The sequence below is a fragment of the Macrosteles quadrilineatus genome, unplaced genomic scaffold (assembly GCF_028750875.1).
Source record: "Macrosteles quadrilineatus isolate MER2022 unplaced genomic scaffold, UCM_ALF_1.0 Scaffold_7__1_contigs__length_78375512, whole genome shotgun sequence".
NCBI lineage: Eukaryota > Metazoa > Arthropoda > Insecta > Hemiptera > Cicadellidae > Macrosteles > Macrosteles quadrilineatus.
This window is the reverse complement of record NW_026542600.1, coordinates 43,893,691-43,911,092: the sequence shown is the minus strand read 5'-3', so window position 1 is coordinate 43,911,092 and position 17,402 is coordinate 43,893,691. Positions and strand designations below refer to the sequence as shown.

Genomic DNA, 17,402 nt, shown 5'->3' with positions numbered 1-17,402 from the left:
TTTTAAAAAATGGCGATTCTGTTGTTAGTACGCAACGTAAGTTTCGGAGGCATTTTAAAGTGGCTCGTGGGGAACCTATCCCATCCCGAAACACCATCAAATTGTGGATGGATACCTTTAGATCACAGGATCAACTGCAAAACGTAGGCCTACAGGCCGTCCAAGGCCAGTGAGGACGCCTGAGAACGTGGAGCGAGTGCGACAAGCTGTGCTAACGACCCCGCATCGCCCGGAGCGTAGACAAGCTGCTGCTCTTGGTATGTCTGATGCTGCTTTTGGCATGTCTGATCGCTGTCGGGTGAAAGTGAAGGCCTGAGTGCAATATTCGTCGAATGTAGCGATCAGACATGCCAAAAGCAGCAGCTTGTCTACGCTCCGGGCGATGCGGGGTCGTTAGCACAGCTTGTCGCACTCGCTCCACGTTCTCAGGCGTCCTCACTGGCCTTGGACGGCCTGTAGGCCTACGTTTTGCAGTTGATCCTGTGATCTAAAGGTATCCATCCACAATTTGATGGTGTTTCGGGATGGGATAGGTTCCCCACGAGCCACTTTAAAATGCCTCCGAAACTTACGTTGCGTACGAACAACAGAATTGCCATTTTTAAAAAACGCCTCAACGGCAAACGTGCGATGTATACTGGTCCACTGCTCCATGGCGACTAAAATTGTCACACTTGGCCTTGAGAATGAGCCGCTCCCCACCACCCCCCTCCACTCGGCTGCCGGACTGTACTCGCTTGAAAACCGTCAGATATTTCTGCCGCTCCCTGTATGTTCAAAATAATGTAGGTACTTAAATAGGCATACAAGTAGCCTACCTTACTGTAAAACAAAACAATTGTAGATTGAACATTGTACTGAATGTAATAGACCCATACAATAGTAGTTATAGAAATCAAATGAACCCTAGACTTAGGCCTAATTCACTATAATCCAGATATTTTTAAGATTTAGTAACAGAAAGCATTTGTTGTTTATTACCATTGATAAAAAATACTTTGCTTAGTCTATGTTATTACTCTCTATTAGCTACAATAAGAAAAAAAATCTGTTGTCATCAATAACTGATGATAACAGCTCAGCTGATTATGAAAGAATGGAAGAACGAAAAGAAAGTATAATGATGTTTTTATGTTGTCATCTTTATATCCTTTTTAGGAGTGCAATTATTATCTTTATGTATGATTTTATACTTATTTATGAGTTATCTAACATTTTACAAGTTTACAGAATAATTATTTTCAACACGGGAACATCAATTTATAATTATTGACTTGTAACAGATGCGTTATATTAAAAAGGTCAATGACCCCAAACATCATGATTGCGCAATGTTGTATTTTGACATAAAAATGCAAATCATGGCATTAACTCTAATTCGGATAATATTTCTCCTGGTCTCTTGCAAATTGTATAATCAATGCTAAATAATTGTGGTCAATTCAAATTATATTTTTGATTATTCAAATCTCCTACACAAAAAGACAAAAGTCAAACCCGGAAAGGAAAAAAATCCTGCTATTGTAATCCCCCTACCCAGCCATTTGGGAAGTGGTGAAAGTCTAGTCTAAATATAGCTCAAAGGTCTCACCCTTCCCCCCCAATCCCCTACTCCACTCACTGATGCTGTTGCCATGCAGGCTCATTTCGAGTTCATTGCACAACCCCTCCCTTCTATTGTTTTGCCTTACTAGTGTTTCTATTCTGATTTTTTAAACATAAATTTATTGCTTACGTAACAGTATTGGAATTTTCTATTGTGAAACAGTACTTTAAAACAAAATCGCTACCGATCATGTCATTCCATTCTGTGTCAAGTCAGTATATCATTGCCAGTCAGTCGCCGGCGACTGCTTTGAGTTGACCTATTCTGTTGTGACAGCTATAAAAATGGATTAGGACAACTACATCTTGCTTAGTTCTACACTGTAGAAATAGAAATATTTACTAATATTTCTACAGTAATAGAATGTACAGTAATACAAATTATCCATCATTTTATTTTTATGTAAACACAAGTTACATTTTAACAAATATTGATTTTCTACAATTTTAAACCAAACTGGCGAGTTCTAAGATAAGCTCGAGTTTCAAGGTCGTACTCTACTCTAACTCGAAATCTTGAGAGACGTTTATGTTAATGGTATTAAAAAAAAATTGGATCCATTAAAACCGGATCCAGCCCAAGATCCAATTTTTTGTGGATCCGATTGGGCGTCGGTTCTAGCTCAGATCCGGTAGTCTGATATCCGGATCCGACCATCACTAATAATGATGCAACATATGTCAATGTATGATAGCAATTAATTGAACTTGACAAAATATTTGAATTTTTTAGTGTAAAATGTTCACTCACAGTGTCTGGCATGCTCAGTGCTTCAATTAAGCTGTTCCGGTCCTCAAATTCAACATAACCAAATCCTTTAGCTTTGTTGTTGCCTCTATCATCCCGAGGAAGTCTCACACTCTTCACCTGTAACAATAATGTTTGACCATGAGATTGTCCCTTTATAAAGTCATGCTCAAATAAGCATTTTGACATATTTTGAGCATGTTGACCTGATTTTCAATTTCCCACAAGTTCTGTGCAGTTTTCCTACTTATCTCCCCCCAAACAGGCAAAAGTTTGTAAATTTGATGAAAAATCAGTTTTAGAAATTGGAATAAAAATTCACACTGAATGTTAAGACAAGCGATAAATTTGCAACATACCCTTAATTCAGCAAAGAAGTTATGTAGGTCATCCTCAGTAACCTCGTAGGAGAGGTTAGACAGATATGCTTGGAAAGGTGGTTCCTTGGGTATGTTTGCATCATTCTCAGGGCCTCGTGCAGCTCTAGGAGCAGTAGGCAGGGCGACATTCAGAGTAGCCTTGCGACCAAAGTCGTACGTATCTTGAAACAAAATCAACATTGTATAAGCTTGATGTTCAAATTAAAAATATTTCTCATTCATTCAATAAATTATGAATTTCAACTAGTCACAGTTTTAGCTTTTTCTCCATAATAATAATATGAGAATTTTACATATACATTGAATTTTGAATGGTAACCTTTGTACAACAATGTAAAATTATAAAATATACATTTACAAAATTGTTTATTTTTTTTTTATTTTAAAGCTGTAATGAAATTTGGGCACTTCAATGTTTTAGGGTAAAATTTGAAAAACTTAATCACGTTTCCATGACCAATCTTAAGGTTAGGGATTTCATTTAAGTTTATCCAGCTCTAAAACACATTCATACCAAATTTCAAAGGTGCCAAAATTACCATAGTTATCGTGATCACGGACACACATACACATATATGTATTGATATATTCGTATATACATAACCTACATACAAATTTGAAAAAAAGTGTTGGTCTCTCAAGACATCAAAATGAAAAATTAAAACGGTCACAGGTCTAGGTCTTTCGATGCAGCCTACAGTTATAGCTTTTACCCTATAGGGAATGGTGATGAAAAATTTACATGTCAAGTCTAAGTTAAAGTTTATCTTTACAGTTGAAGAGTGTTGGGATTGACCTCATAAAAAATCGCTTCAGCAGATAAGTAAGGCCAGCAAGAGATTAGTCTGAATTGAGTAATGGACGGATCCATCCTGCACATTACACTAAAACAGCTGGTGACAGGGACTTTCCACTGGATGAGGCTCGGCGCTCAGCTTTACAGCGTCCCAGCACCCGACCTCCCCACTGTTTCTGGTACCCTGCAACCCCCCATGGGTCCCCCCTGCTAGAGGGTTTATCACCCTGTCTCAGACCTTCCCGGGGCCAAGTAGCAAGAACTGCTCTGTCTGTAGGCCCCTGATGCAGGCTTCTTGCTGGCCCTTCCTAATCATTCATCATCAGCAGATAGTTCAACCTGTGTATCTAGAATACAAGACTAGAGGTCAAAACACTGTTTAGAACAGTTAATAGAATAAATCCCGGTGTTTTCTCCAAGAATTCCAACACAGTGTCATTAGCTACAGTTTATATGATTCAAAATCATATGGCAAAAAATCTAAATAAGAACACCTTCATAAATATATTAAAACCTTCCATAATCCAAAATATGTATTTTAAATGGTTTGGCCTTCAAATCACATGTGTAGTCCAGTTAAAAGATTTACGTATAAATTAGACTCAATTTGTTTACTTTTATAGTGGTTTACTTGTTATTGACTCGTAAAGCTGTACCTACTGTTGCCAACTATGACTCCTCAGTTCTCTTCACTTGGCAACATGGCGAGCATCAGTAAAGACATTCGACATATAAAATCTGGCATTAATAATGTTTCAAATAATTTTCTCCTAATATTTTCTCCCTATCAGGCCTATAGACTTTACTCAAAAATATTCAAACTGCACTACTGCACACAATTTTCAAAAATGAATAGCATACATACCTGATTGTGACACAAGAAAATTTCTATTTAAAATGCTTAAAAAAATAATAAGAATAATAATATTTTTTAGCGATATTTAATAAAAAAACATAAGCTACTTTATTTCAAGGATATGTAAAAAAAGTTATAAGTTTATCATAGATTTGATGTTTTAAGAGTCTTCATCACCCCCATTGTAGTTGCGTTTTGGGGGTATGGTCTTGGGGGGAAGGTGTTGAGGATGGGCGGGTAGCGCGGGGTCATTATGCGTACCATTCTGAAAACATCGTAAACACACAACTACTAAATCGACACGTCGGCGATTCATATGCCACCTGAGCCAAGTTTTGTAAAAGGCTAGTAGCGTAGTAGCCTCCAACAAATCATGTTAATTTCGTCCCCCGCTTCGGAAGCCGTTTTTCTTTAAATTTGGTATCAATGCAGTTGAATAGTTATATTAGAGCTCTTATACCGTACACCTAAAAAATAGAAAATGAAAAAAATAATTACTTTTATCAATGTTTAAAAGTGACTCGAATTACGTTACTTAACACTAATACCGAAACCCCACCTAGGCTGACGTTAACCGAAACCCCCGGTCTGTGAGACCCCATTTGAAAAATAATGGACCCTGTTTAGAAACACACAAACCGAAACCCTCGGTCTGTGAGACCCCGCTTTAAAATACACTAACGCTTGGCTTCTGAGACGGACATGTTATGAACAGACGACCTGTCAAGGTCACGGCACCCATGCAAAATGAACAAACGATATATGAATAGGTAGGGAAGGAAAAGGGGGGAAGGTATTGGGGGAATGGAATCTACCAAGTAAACAGTGTTGCCAACATGCGTTTTTGAAAATTCCCGTGGGCCTGTCAGACCGGGGTTTTGGTATTAGTGTTAAAGAGTTTTTTTCTACTTATACTATTGATTTACTTGGATATATCATGTATGAGGGCCCTAGAACCAACATAAATCTGTAAGAGAAAAAAAGTTTTAACATTATATCTACACATTCCATCCGGAGCGAGATATGTCCGAGGCATGTTTTTATGGTTTTCGCAGGGGTGAAGAAGACTCTTAAAACCATTATTCCAAAACACATGTTTCAAAATATAACTCGTTTGATAAAAGTTCCTGGTGATCAAATAAATTGATAATGTCATGTTACGGTAAACTGAGGGGTCCAAAAGTAGATTTACAGTAATAAAATTGTTATATTGAATGTATAATTTAGCCTAGAGTGTCCTGGGAAATTATAAGTTGGTTACAAATGTACTGACATGTATTAGCATTATTTCTAAAAAAATACCAATACAACTGGGAGTTATTAAGCCTAAAATGGGATTCTTGCCGGTCAAGCTATTTTTGAAAGAAAAAAAAACTAGGTACTTATATTATTACTAATAATAATATGAGTAACTAACTTATATTATTAGGCTAAAATATAAGTTAACATTATCATCCCTTGCCAATTAAGAACTAAAACGATCGTATTACTGAATTCAGCTTTCTTTCTTGGTAGTCTTAAGGGAAATAAATTACTGCAGACTGCTTAGTCATAGTATAGGCCTGCATTAACTGCCAAATATCTGTGTTTAATATAATTTTTTATTTTTAGCCCAAATAGCAATTATTTCAATATAGGCCTACGGTATTGCTGATTTTTCCCGATCAATAACCTAGAAAAGATTAGCTTATAAAATAATACTAGCTAGGCCTATTAGAAATGTTGTCAGTCACTGTGGCTTGGTACGAAGGAGGTATTTATCTTTTGGATTTTGAAATAAGATGTTTTAGAGAGGAACAAAACACAGTCTTCATGATTTCAACATAACCAAGTATAAAACAAATCAATGCTATTCTAAGTTAAAAGTACACACTCTTATCAGTTAAATGGCTCAATTTACTGATGTTACACCAGATATGTATCATTGGAGTGTTGTGATACCATAATATTTTCCAGGAAGTTGTGTACAGTTTTGAAAACAAAACATCTTAGGCACTAAAACCATGTACTTCTATTAGACAGTCAAGATTAACATAACTAATGGTAATTGATTGGAGAGCTTACCATCAAGATCGTTGACGCTTTCATCAGCCCAGCTGCTGGTAGTCAGTTTGCGAGTTACACTTGGATTGATGATTTGAGAAGTTTCTACGGGCTTCCATTTCGTCTTACCCTTCTTTCCTACAAGCATAAAACAATTTTAATAAACTGGAAAAACATGTTAGGAACATAAATATTGTACACATGGTAAGGTGAAACCACTACCCTTAGTCTAAAAGATTAATGGATATCAAGGTTAGGATGGTGGATAAGGTTAATGATGATTTTAAGGAAAACATACATCATGGAAAACAACGTGTCCACAAACTTTCATCCAACCTTTTAAGGTATCACTCCTCGACCAAAGACAAACTAAAAATATCCCTTTAGAAATTTCCAAAGCTAAATATTTACCTGTACAGCCACATTTTTTTTTAGAAAACTTTTTCATTTGATGATACCTTTGACTATTAATAAAACAACTAGACATTCCAACCCCATGTTTAAGTTGTAGCCAGGTTTTTAATAAAATTTGTCTTAGTTGGTGTGAGCCACCTACAGATTGCGCTGATCTAAATGACTGATTTCTGCCGATTACACGATGGTTTTAACCAAGTCAAACTGATGGAATGACTTATTATGAGCTATAGCAACTGTTGTGACCCAGCAACTATGTCAGTACCGTAACGAAAAATAAGGTACAAAATAGAGTTTTAGACACTAGCGCAATCTGTGACTGGCTCACACAACTACATTCTTTTTTAGTAAAAAATTGGCAACAGCTGATCCATATAGATGGGATGTCTTCTTCTGTATTCAATGGTCAATGATAATACTCTAGCTATTTGTAGGTCATGTTAAATCCAGTTGGATTCTGAATGAGATTTTTTGTTTATAATATATGACTTCAACATGCTGAACTAAAGTAAACCATGTTGACAAGATAACAATAATTTCAACTAAAGAACAAGGCAGCACTGTTAGTCCACCCCAGGTTCAGACATAGCTTAATCCGAATTAGAATCTTTACCCTCGTAAACATTTTCTCAAATGCAATAGAGTAAATGGTAATTGCAAACCAATTGTGACGCATAGTGGCACACAATATTTTTTTATGGTGTGAGCATTCGCCAAGCCGGGCTACATGTCATGCTCGTAACCTGCCGCGACTGCAAGAACACCCCCCCCCCCCCTTCCTTTCCGACTCTCGCTCTCTAACAACTCTCTGACAACATTACATCAATGGTGCACAAGTCATGGACTGCAACTTAATATATCTAAGTGTAACTTAAGCCTATATTGTTTGGGTCATCAAGTATGTTACCTCTAGTACAAGCAAATAACTTGACGCCTTTGCTAATAAATAATGTTCAATTAAATTTAGAAACAAACATTGTTAATCTAGGTTTAAGAATGTGTAATGATTTATCGGGGCGTATGCAAGTTGATTCTGTTTATAGAAAGGTATTTCAATGTTTATATAAGTTTAAAAGATTGTGTTTTAATCCACCTACACATATAAAGATACTGATGGTGACATCTTTAATTTTACCAATATTTGATTATGCAAATGTAGCCTATTGCGACCTGAATAATGAATTAACAAATAAGTTACAAAAGGCACAAAATGTGTGCATTCGTTACATTTATAGTTTAGCTTGGGATCAACATGTAACACCTTACTATAAAGATCTTGGACTTTTAAAAATAAAGGAGAAAATTGAATTAAATGTTTTAAAGCTATCTGTAAAAGTTCATAAACATAAAAAAACCAGAATATTTATGACAGTTATTGTAAAATGAGTAATGTACATATGAAAAATACTCGCTATGCTGGTATAACATTACAATTGCCAATTCATAGAACAGTTATGTACAATTGATCTTTTCACGTCACTTCAATTAGATTAATAAACTTTATGGAAAAAGAAGTACGCCAGAATAAAGATGAAAGTGATGCGGTATTATTAAGAAAATATAAAATGAAACTTTAAGATATATATTGATGTTGTATTATTTTGGTAGTTTTGAGACTATAATTGCATTTGTAATAATAATGTTTATTAATTATGTTTAGTTTATTTTTGAACTTATATTTACCGAATTGTAAGTATTATGTTAACTTGTAAAAATTATGTTTATTCCATAAGAACAATTTTGTTTGTATAGAAGTTGAAAATGATGTTTAGTTTTTAGGGACAAGTTTTGTTAAATTGTATCTTTAGATGAAAATTATTTTAGTTTATAAGTAGAAGTTTTTGTTATATTCGATCTACTCACATAATATATTAGGCTATTATTCACAAAATGTAAATTTGTATGTGTTTTTGTAGCCTGTGATGGTGGTGGAGTGGACCTTTGGTCCAAACCTTCACAGGTAAAATAAACAAGTTATCAAGTTATCTCTTCCAAAAGGTCCCTCGTCTCACAGCAACATCAACGACCCAGCAACTCCATTACTAAACCGGCTAAGTTTTAGATTATAATGTTAATTTAGGAATAGATAGATAAATTAAAATGTCCGGTTAAATTAGGAAGCAAAAAAAAAAAAATAGCTAAATTAGGATGTGTCTCACATCGGACCATTTCAAACATGAAATTTAATCACATGTCCACAGATTGTTCTCCACCTTTTCTCAGTTAAATTCATAGATATTTCCTTTTTAGTAATTAAGTCTCCTACCAAATTAATTCACTCAGCAGTATTAGCAACCAATTCACTATTTTCAGTACTTAGTGTTTGGAAGGATATATTTAGGTAGTTAATTCAATTAGCATAAATCATAGCTGGCTGCTGAAGTGTTCTGATCTGGGTAAAAGATCTCAGTCCCTCTGCCCCAGCAGTCTTCCATTTTAACTTAATTATTGGTAGCAGATTCATAACGCTTAAATTTGGTCCAGATGCAGCAATTCTCTACCCATAAGCATTACCCAATTATTCCCTCCATAATTCCCATTTCCCCGCAATTACCCATCGATTCCCACAATGACCCCCGCTACACAATACAATAAGAATCTTTAAGTAATTAAAAAAAATGTAAACCTAGTTAGAAATGAGTTACATGACACAAAATAGTATTACAGACATTAAAAAAGTGATATATAAAGGGTGATTTTTTAAGTGGTACAATTTTTTAAACAAAATAAAACAAAGAAAAATATATTGTATTGACGTAAAAATGCATTTATTTTAACCAGAGTGTTAAGACCCAATTTTCAAACCCCATTTCCAGCATCTGGGGGAGCTGGGGGTGTATTACGTCAATAACTCGATGATCGTTGATTTCCCAAGTCATTTAGACTCTGTGGTCTGTTGTCTGTGGCGTAGACTTGAGACTTGACGTATGGTATCCCCACAGAAAATAGTCTGTCAGCGTGATATCACACAACCGTGGAGGCCAGTTAACATTACCTCAATACGAGATGATGTGTTCACCAAACGGTTCTCTCAAGAGACCAATGTGTCGTATGCTGTGGGGCAAGTCTTGTTGGAATCATATATCACTCCAAAAAAGGCAATTCTGTTTGTTGACATACCCACATACCCAGAAATGAGCCTTATCACTGCAAAAAATCTTGCTTGTGAAAGCTGTGTCTCGAGAGTACCATCTTATTTTGAGCCCATTCAACAAAATTAAGACTCTTGCGATAGTCAAATCGTTTAAATTCAGCTGAACCTTGTAAGGTTATAGGCCTAGATCCTTTCGTAAAATCTTCCGTAGAGTTGATGGACAGATCACTAATTAATGTGCACGGTGATGAACAGGTACACATTTGGATTCTCTTCAACACTACACACAACAGCACCAAAAGCACCTTCGGTCCTTACTGAGCGGCGTCTCTGTGGGTGCTTATTGTCAACTAGTGTCTCTAGTGCGGAACCGATTCACCAAAGTATGAATACCTGACTGATGGACGATTATGTGGTCCGTAGATAGGACCAAGTGCACGATACGTTGCCCGAACTGAACTACTGTTTTCAAAATAAATCTGCACAGTTCGCAAACATTCCTTTTTTGTAAGTCTATTCATTTATTGTAAGCCTACTATGGACACAGATTAAGTACTAGACAATACAAATATTGAAATGACATAAGATAACAAGCAAAAATCAGCTGTTTGATTTCATTTGATTGTTTAGCAATGCTACCAACGTTAAAACCACACAACTATAATAATCACCCTGAAGGTACAAGTTTAAAAAGTTGAAGTAATGACAAAAAAAATTGGGAACTCAAAGGGAATTTTGGGACAAAAAGTGGTCTATTGAAAATGTACACACACATATTAAAGACAGAGACTCAAATAAGTTACCTACATACCTAAGGGGAAACTACAAAGGCCTAACCGAACAATTTTTACCATAATGCCCCGTGTTTTTGAAGTCAATACTCAATATATGTGTTAATGTAAGTACTGGTGTTGTTTGACAATATCACCGCAAGTGTTGTAAAACGAAAAAAGAAAACAAAACACCATTCAGACAACTGACAAACATATTATTGTCAAAAGTTCAAGGCACTATTTAAGCTAGTGGATACTGATGAACTTAAAAAAGATAAACAAAAAAACTGTAGCAGATTCCAAGCACTCATCCCGGAATAGACTGAGTCATGAAGTGGATTCTGTGTTTTCTATAGCACAGCGTCTAGCCAAACATTCCAGTAAAAATGTTTGGAATTCCGTACTGTGCTTAAAATAAAGTGATTTGCCCTCACAGGGTTAATTGCATTGGGGAATATGTTTAATTTATATTGTAGTAGTAGTGTGATAAAAATCTAAATATTATAATAATATAGATGTATAATAATAAGTTTGAAACACAATTGTGTATGGCTACAATCTAGGTCTACCAGCGAGAGCAGTGTCAAATGCCAATTCTAATATTTGGCAACTAAGTTGAGATTAGGGGTCTCAATCCCGGGCTTCAATCCAATCCCGAGATTTTGGGATTCGTCTCAGCCGATCCCGGGATCCCGGGATTGTATAATATTATGATTTAGCCATTTTAAATAAGCGAGTGGTCCCCTCGTTGAGTACTTTAATGTTTTAAACTGGCCTTACCAGTGTTACACTGCGTAATGTTTCCTTTTTCTAAGTAAATAAATATTACCACGCGGAACTTTCATCGCCCGTATTTCTCATTTACAGTGTATAAATGTCAATATGTCATTCTAGAATATAATAAATACATTTAAAAAATCGTGAGCAACCGCACTCGCACGTAGCCTATACACCACGCTAGCTAAAATAAAAAGATAAAATGGGAAAAATCACGAGTATCATTAAAATGTTATTTTGACTGACAGCAATAAAACAAGATAAGATACTGTAAAACAATAAACCATCTGCTTGTAGTAGCGTGTGTATGAAAAATGTAATTTTAGATTGTAAGAAATTTAATCACCACACTTATAACCAAATTGTACGAAGATAAAGTTATAGACCCTAAATATAAGCAATCTTAATAATGAGATTATAATCGTTTATAGTTGTATTTTATGGCTTAAATGATGATAATACTTAAATTTCCGATTGCAATGTTATTTTTGCTACAAGAATTGCGTTGTTTACGTTTAATGTCAAAAGTAAAACTCAAAATACTTTTAGGCCTACTGTAATTAAGTTCTAACTAATGAAATAGCATTTACAGAAAGTAAATCCACATCGTCTAAAAACTGAAACATATATTTAGGCCTACATTCGTTCACCTATTGAGTTTAATGATAATTAAATTTTCCAATAAAAAAAGGTCATTTATAGGCTATACCATTTCATGTAATCAGCCTAAAAATAAAGAGTATATGTGTTTCAAGTGTTATTGGACTATTTTTATTAATTTTCCGTAAATAAAAGTCCTCAAATTCACAAAAAAATCAATATAAACATAGGTTTTGCAATCCCGTTAATCCCGGGATTAAAAGTCACCAATCCCAGGATTTCCAGGTATCAAAAATCGACCGGGATCCCGGGATTGAGACCCCTAGTTGAGATGCTTTACCAGTCAGTCTCGGCTTCCCCACTGAGGATAAAACATTGTAGCATGGGCATAATATATGTCTGGTATTTTAAATACGGTACCTAGCTATAATCTTTACATTGGTTATAATACCCAATGGATTACGAGCCTTCTCGGAACTCAACTCACCCTCCCGCCCCACTCGCCGGTGACAAACAGTGACTCTTCCTACTATCACAGTCCCACGCCTTTTTTAAATTTTAAGTTAAAATAAATTGTGTTTTACACTGTACGTTTGGGTTCTACTTGAAAAACAGAAAACAGTAAGTCCAAACACAATGTGAATACTTTAAATTAAGTGGAATTTTTTGCCCCTCATTGTTTTCTACAGAAAAAAAAAAAACGCTTAATTTAAACACAAAAGTTGTCCACAAGGTTGGATGTAACCTCCATGGACCATAAAAGTTCTAATAATGCTCACTGGAGAGCAGCACTGTCCATTAGTGGAGTTTTGGAGAAGGTGTCAGCCATATTTAGTTTTCTGTTGATTTTTTCTTCTCATGTGTACTACGTGCTGTTAATAAACAGAACATCGTTTTGCGCAAAGTGTATATTTTTTTCTGTAACCTCCATGTGTACAACAAATAATGCATGTAATATGCTAAAATTTTTACTTTCGACTTTTAATTTGGGAGAAACCTGTTTTCTAAAAGAAAACATAAACTCTGGATATATGAGTCTATAGGTTAGGATTTTTACAAGTGACTGAACTGAAAAATGTAACCTCCATGAAGGTAACTCCCATGGATATAATACTGTATGTACTGTAGGTTACTGTATATAATATAGTGGGCTATATTATATTAATTCTTGACTTCTACAACGGGTGTATATGTATTTATTTTGTTTTAGATCTGTGGGACTGTGATGGTAGGTGAGTCACTGTTTATCACCGGCCGGCTTGGTGAGTTGAGTTCCAAGAAGGCTCCTAATCCGCTGGATATCATATCCAAACAGAAAGACTATAATGTAAATAGTGTGAATACCAATTTGACGCCGCTCTCATTGGAAGACCTAGAATGTAGTGATGACACTGGCTGAAGCCTTCAAATGTAAACGATAGTGTATAGCCAATTTTTATGTTTGCCAAACGCAACACGGGTTAAACAGTCTCTCCATCTGTTTTATTTACAGCTCTGACGAAAATCTTAAAATTTACCTGCCATTAAAACCCAAAGGCTTACTTCAGTCTAGTCAACTTCGACAATAGCCTACACATATAAAAGGGGTCATGATAAGTATTCATGGCAATAACCCCGAAACTGCAATATTGACTATTTGGGTATTTTACAATATTTGTCATGCAGTTTAAAAAAAAAACTCTTGACGGAATTTATGTAGCCTATTCCTTAACTGATATGTTTGAATATGGTATTCCAACAAAACATGTAACACAATAGTTACTTTTGGAACTGCATTTAGGTAGGAATTGTGAAAAACCTGTTTGGTTAAAAGATATCGCAGTTTCTGCTTACATCTTGGATTTGAATAAAATAGACACACTCGCCAAAATTACAAAGGAAAATAAAAAATTATCACAGTGATTACATTATAAGTGTCAATCTTGTAATACTTTTTACAGTAATTAAATAAAAAAAAACGTGGTCTCTATTTAGACTTTAATCCGACAGCTTATGTAATTAAACTATCACGCCATACAGCTGATAAAATAATCACAAGTGAAAGTTGAAACTGTTTACAAATAGATATAGGCTATATGTATGAAAAACATATATAAATAACAAGAGACAATATACTGGTATACAAATAGATATGTTTAAAAAATCTAGAATTTTTGTGGAATTACATTATGTAATACTAAAAAACTAATGCCTGACAAATCCAAACTTAAAAATAGGATTGTAAATGTAATTGTGTTCCTTAGTAAAGCTAACCATAATACAGTCCTATTCTTCACTTACACTCTTCATTAAATAATGTTAAGTTTTCCTGCAATTTATGCCAATGAGTCAGTCCAATGCCATTGACATTTGTGCATTGTGGAAAAAGCATATTGATATTGACCTGAAATTGTACTAACCACTTAAATTATGTTTTTTCGATAATAATGTTGATATCAAATTTTAATACTGTGTTTAAGAGTAGGCACGCATATATTCTGAAAAACAGATCTAATAAAATGTAATTGGCCTAGGATATAGCCTATATGGAAAATAGGAAATGTATAATAACAGATAGGTATGCATTAATTTATATTAAACAATGATTGTAGGCCCCATATTAAATTACTTTGTTTTTGCTTTCAATGTAACGTTTTTAATTATTTTGCAAGCCCACTATATGACATGTTCCAGGCATAATAATAGGTACACATCAATGGGTTTAAAGTTTAGTAGTTTAGAGCACGTAAAAACTTTATTTTTCCAGCCTTATATCGGTAGATTATGTTCTACAGCATGATCTACTTCTTTATTTATTTTATTTGTTTTAACATCAAACAAATGATAGCTTTGACTTTAATAACAAGTTACCAGCCAAGTGAAACAGATGTGCCCACAGAAATGTAAAGCATTTTAATAGACTATGATATTTATAATATTGCTCAAAAACCTGATTGGCATAATCCAACTTCCAATCTCCTTTAGGAATGTAATAGGCATCAGTGTAAAATAGTGTGAAGCTAAAAAGTAAATAAGAAACTATTATTCAAGAATTATGTAACTATATCAGCTAACCCAGCTCATGATTGATATAAATGGAATGATAGAAGGTAGTAAGTAACTAAGGAGTAGGTACAAAGTCTGTTAAAAAGTCCCACATTTCTAAAAAAAAATTTAAAAAACTTGAGTTTTGGACCGGTTTTTGACTAAATTTTTTGGAACCAAATTATCAAATTTTTAATTATATCGTGGAATTATTATGTTACTCTTATTCTCTAAAAAGAATTGAAGGTGCTTTATTGTTATGGAAAATTAATAAAAATAATTAAAGATATAGCTTGATTGTATTATAAATACAGTACAGTATGTACAGTACTGTATACTGTATTACTACTACACACAGTAGTACAGTAGTACTACAGTAGTATGAACTGAAACTAATTTTACAAGCAAAAAAATGTGTTGTTTAAATTATAAATTACTTAAGCTGTTCAAGAGACCCAGACTAATCTAATTTCCGGGTTCTCTACACCAGACTTAACAAATATTAAATCAGACAACAGTAGAAAAAGAAATTGATTAATTAAGTAGGCCTACCAATTATTCCAATTTAGCAAAGCAATTTAATAGCTCAAAAAACAAAGAGAAATAAAAATACTGTAGCACAATTCTTATAACGTAAATTTATATCTTTTAAGGTACCGGTACACAGGTTAAAAATATGTGGATACAGATAGATTTCAATGATGCTTCCTGCCCATTCCTTTTAGGCAAGTTTAATACTCTATTTTGCATTATCATAACCTTTCGACCATTCTTGGTTTTCTCCAATTAGAGCCACATGAAATTGTTATTGTTGTAAATAAATTAATATATCTGATCGTTTAAAATATTGGATTTTAATTGGTTTATGCCAATCAGTAGGCTACTTAAGTTAATAGTTAAATGCTTAGGAAATTAAACTAAATACCAGCATTATCTGAACTTGAAAAGCGATTTGAGTATTATTTTATACTGTACATTTATATGTGTGCCTTACAAATAAAGAGTATTATTTGACTTGGACTTCTAGGTTACTTAAGAAATCCAAAGAACAACCCAATTAATTTATAGGCTAGAGAACCTCATTATATATATACCATACAATACACCACTCGAGAAAATTGCAGCCTAATTTTGTTTTGTTCTTAGTCTCCAAGAACGGGAAAAACCAGTTCCATTAACATTTTTTATTGAATTTCATACATATATTGCCTGGGTCTGGAGGTATGATAGGCTTAGGCTATTGTACTAATGTGAAAACTATTAAATACTGAAAAAAATATTGTAAAAACTATTTAGATTTTAATCAACTTTGGGACAACATGTGACCCAATGAATTTTTGAATGAGTTTGCTAAGTAACTACTCTGTTCCGATCATGAGTCACAAAGGGCAGTTTGGCGTCACAAAGTACTTTCGCTGACCAAGTTAACAGTGATAGATTGACTTGAAAGGAGATTTGAGTTATGTTTTATATACTGTAGGTACTTTAAACTGACCTTGTGTGTAGCAGTTAGGTTAACTGTTGCAAACAGCTAAAAAGGTTCCTAAAAGCAACCTATAGAATAAAAGTAGATCAACGTGAAAAAAATTGGCGATAAATAAGTTACTGTGGTAAGAATATATCCCCCTACTAAGGTTGTGATATTGCTCATCCGACAAGTTCTTAGGCCAGGCGCACACAAGCGACTTTTGAGTCTAGCAACAGTTGCCGGACCCAAATGTTCACCATTGTTTTAAATTGGAGTGCGCTTACAAAGGAAACAGTCGAGGGACAGTCACGCAACTGTTGCAACCGTTGTTCCCGGACCCAATTTGCCAGAGACAGCTCTGCTACTCAATTGGCCCGGGACTGTCGCTCCAGGCTTGGTATCCATTGAACAAGTCTACATGTGCACGCATACAACTATAGTGTCGCTGTGTCGCACAGTATCAGTCGGCTACTCATGGGAAATAGCACTTGTGTTTGCTGTCCAAACTTTTAACTGTAGTGCAAACTTCTTTTGGAAAAAGTGAATTTATAAGTATGAGTTTGTGTGCTGAGGAAGTTAACAATTAATTTATCAAGCTGAAAAGAAGCCGCCTTTATATTTAAAGCCATTGAAAGACTATTCTGATATAAATTTGAAGAAGACGTTGTGGGAGGAGGTATTTACAAAAGATCGGCAGTTAAGAAAGATTTGAACCCTCTAATCCTATTCTTCTTTCACGCGTGAAACTTCAATAACATAGTACATACTATTGTTGTATCATTTAAATCCATACTGCAATGTCAAATTTGCGTCTTGAGCAGTCG

The 17,402-nt window shown here is 34.6% G+C and overlaps 1 protein-coding gene across 2 annotated transcripts in view; it reads right to left on the bottom strand.

Annotated features, from left to right (window-relative positions):
• The window catches only part of LOC128997935 (eukaryotic translation initiation factor 4B), a 66,014-nt gene that overhangs the window by 43,055 nt on the left and 5,557 nt on the right, over window positions 1-17,402 (bottom strand). For both annotated transcript variants that reach the window (XM_054423781.1, XM_054423782.1), the window contains exons 2-4: window positions 6,450-6,566; window positions 2,713-2,894; window positions 2,357-2,473 (exon numbers count right to left, since the gene is read on the bottom strand). In XM_054423781.1, coding sequence (XP_054279756.1) covers window positions 2,357-2,473; window positions 2,713-2,894; window positions 6,450-6,566 — 416 coding nt within the window. The remainder of the gene's footprint in view (window positions 1-2,356; window positions 2,474-2,712; window positions 2,895-6,449; window positions 6,567-17,402) is intronic.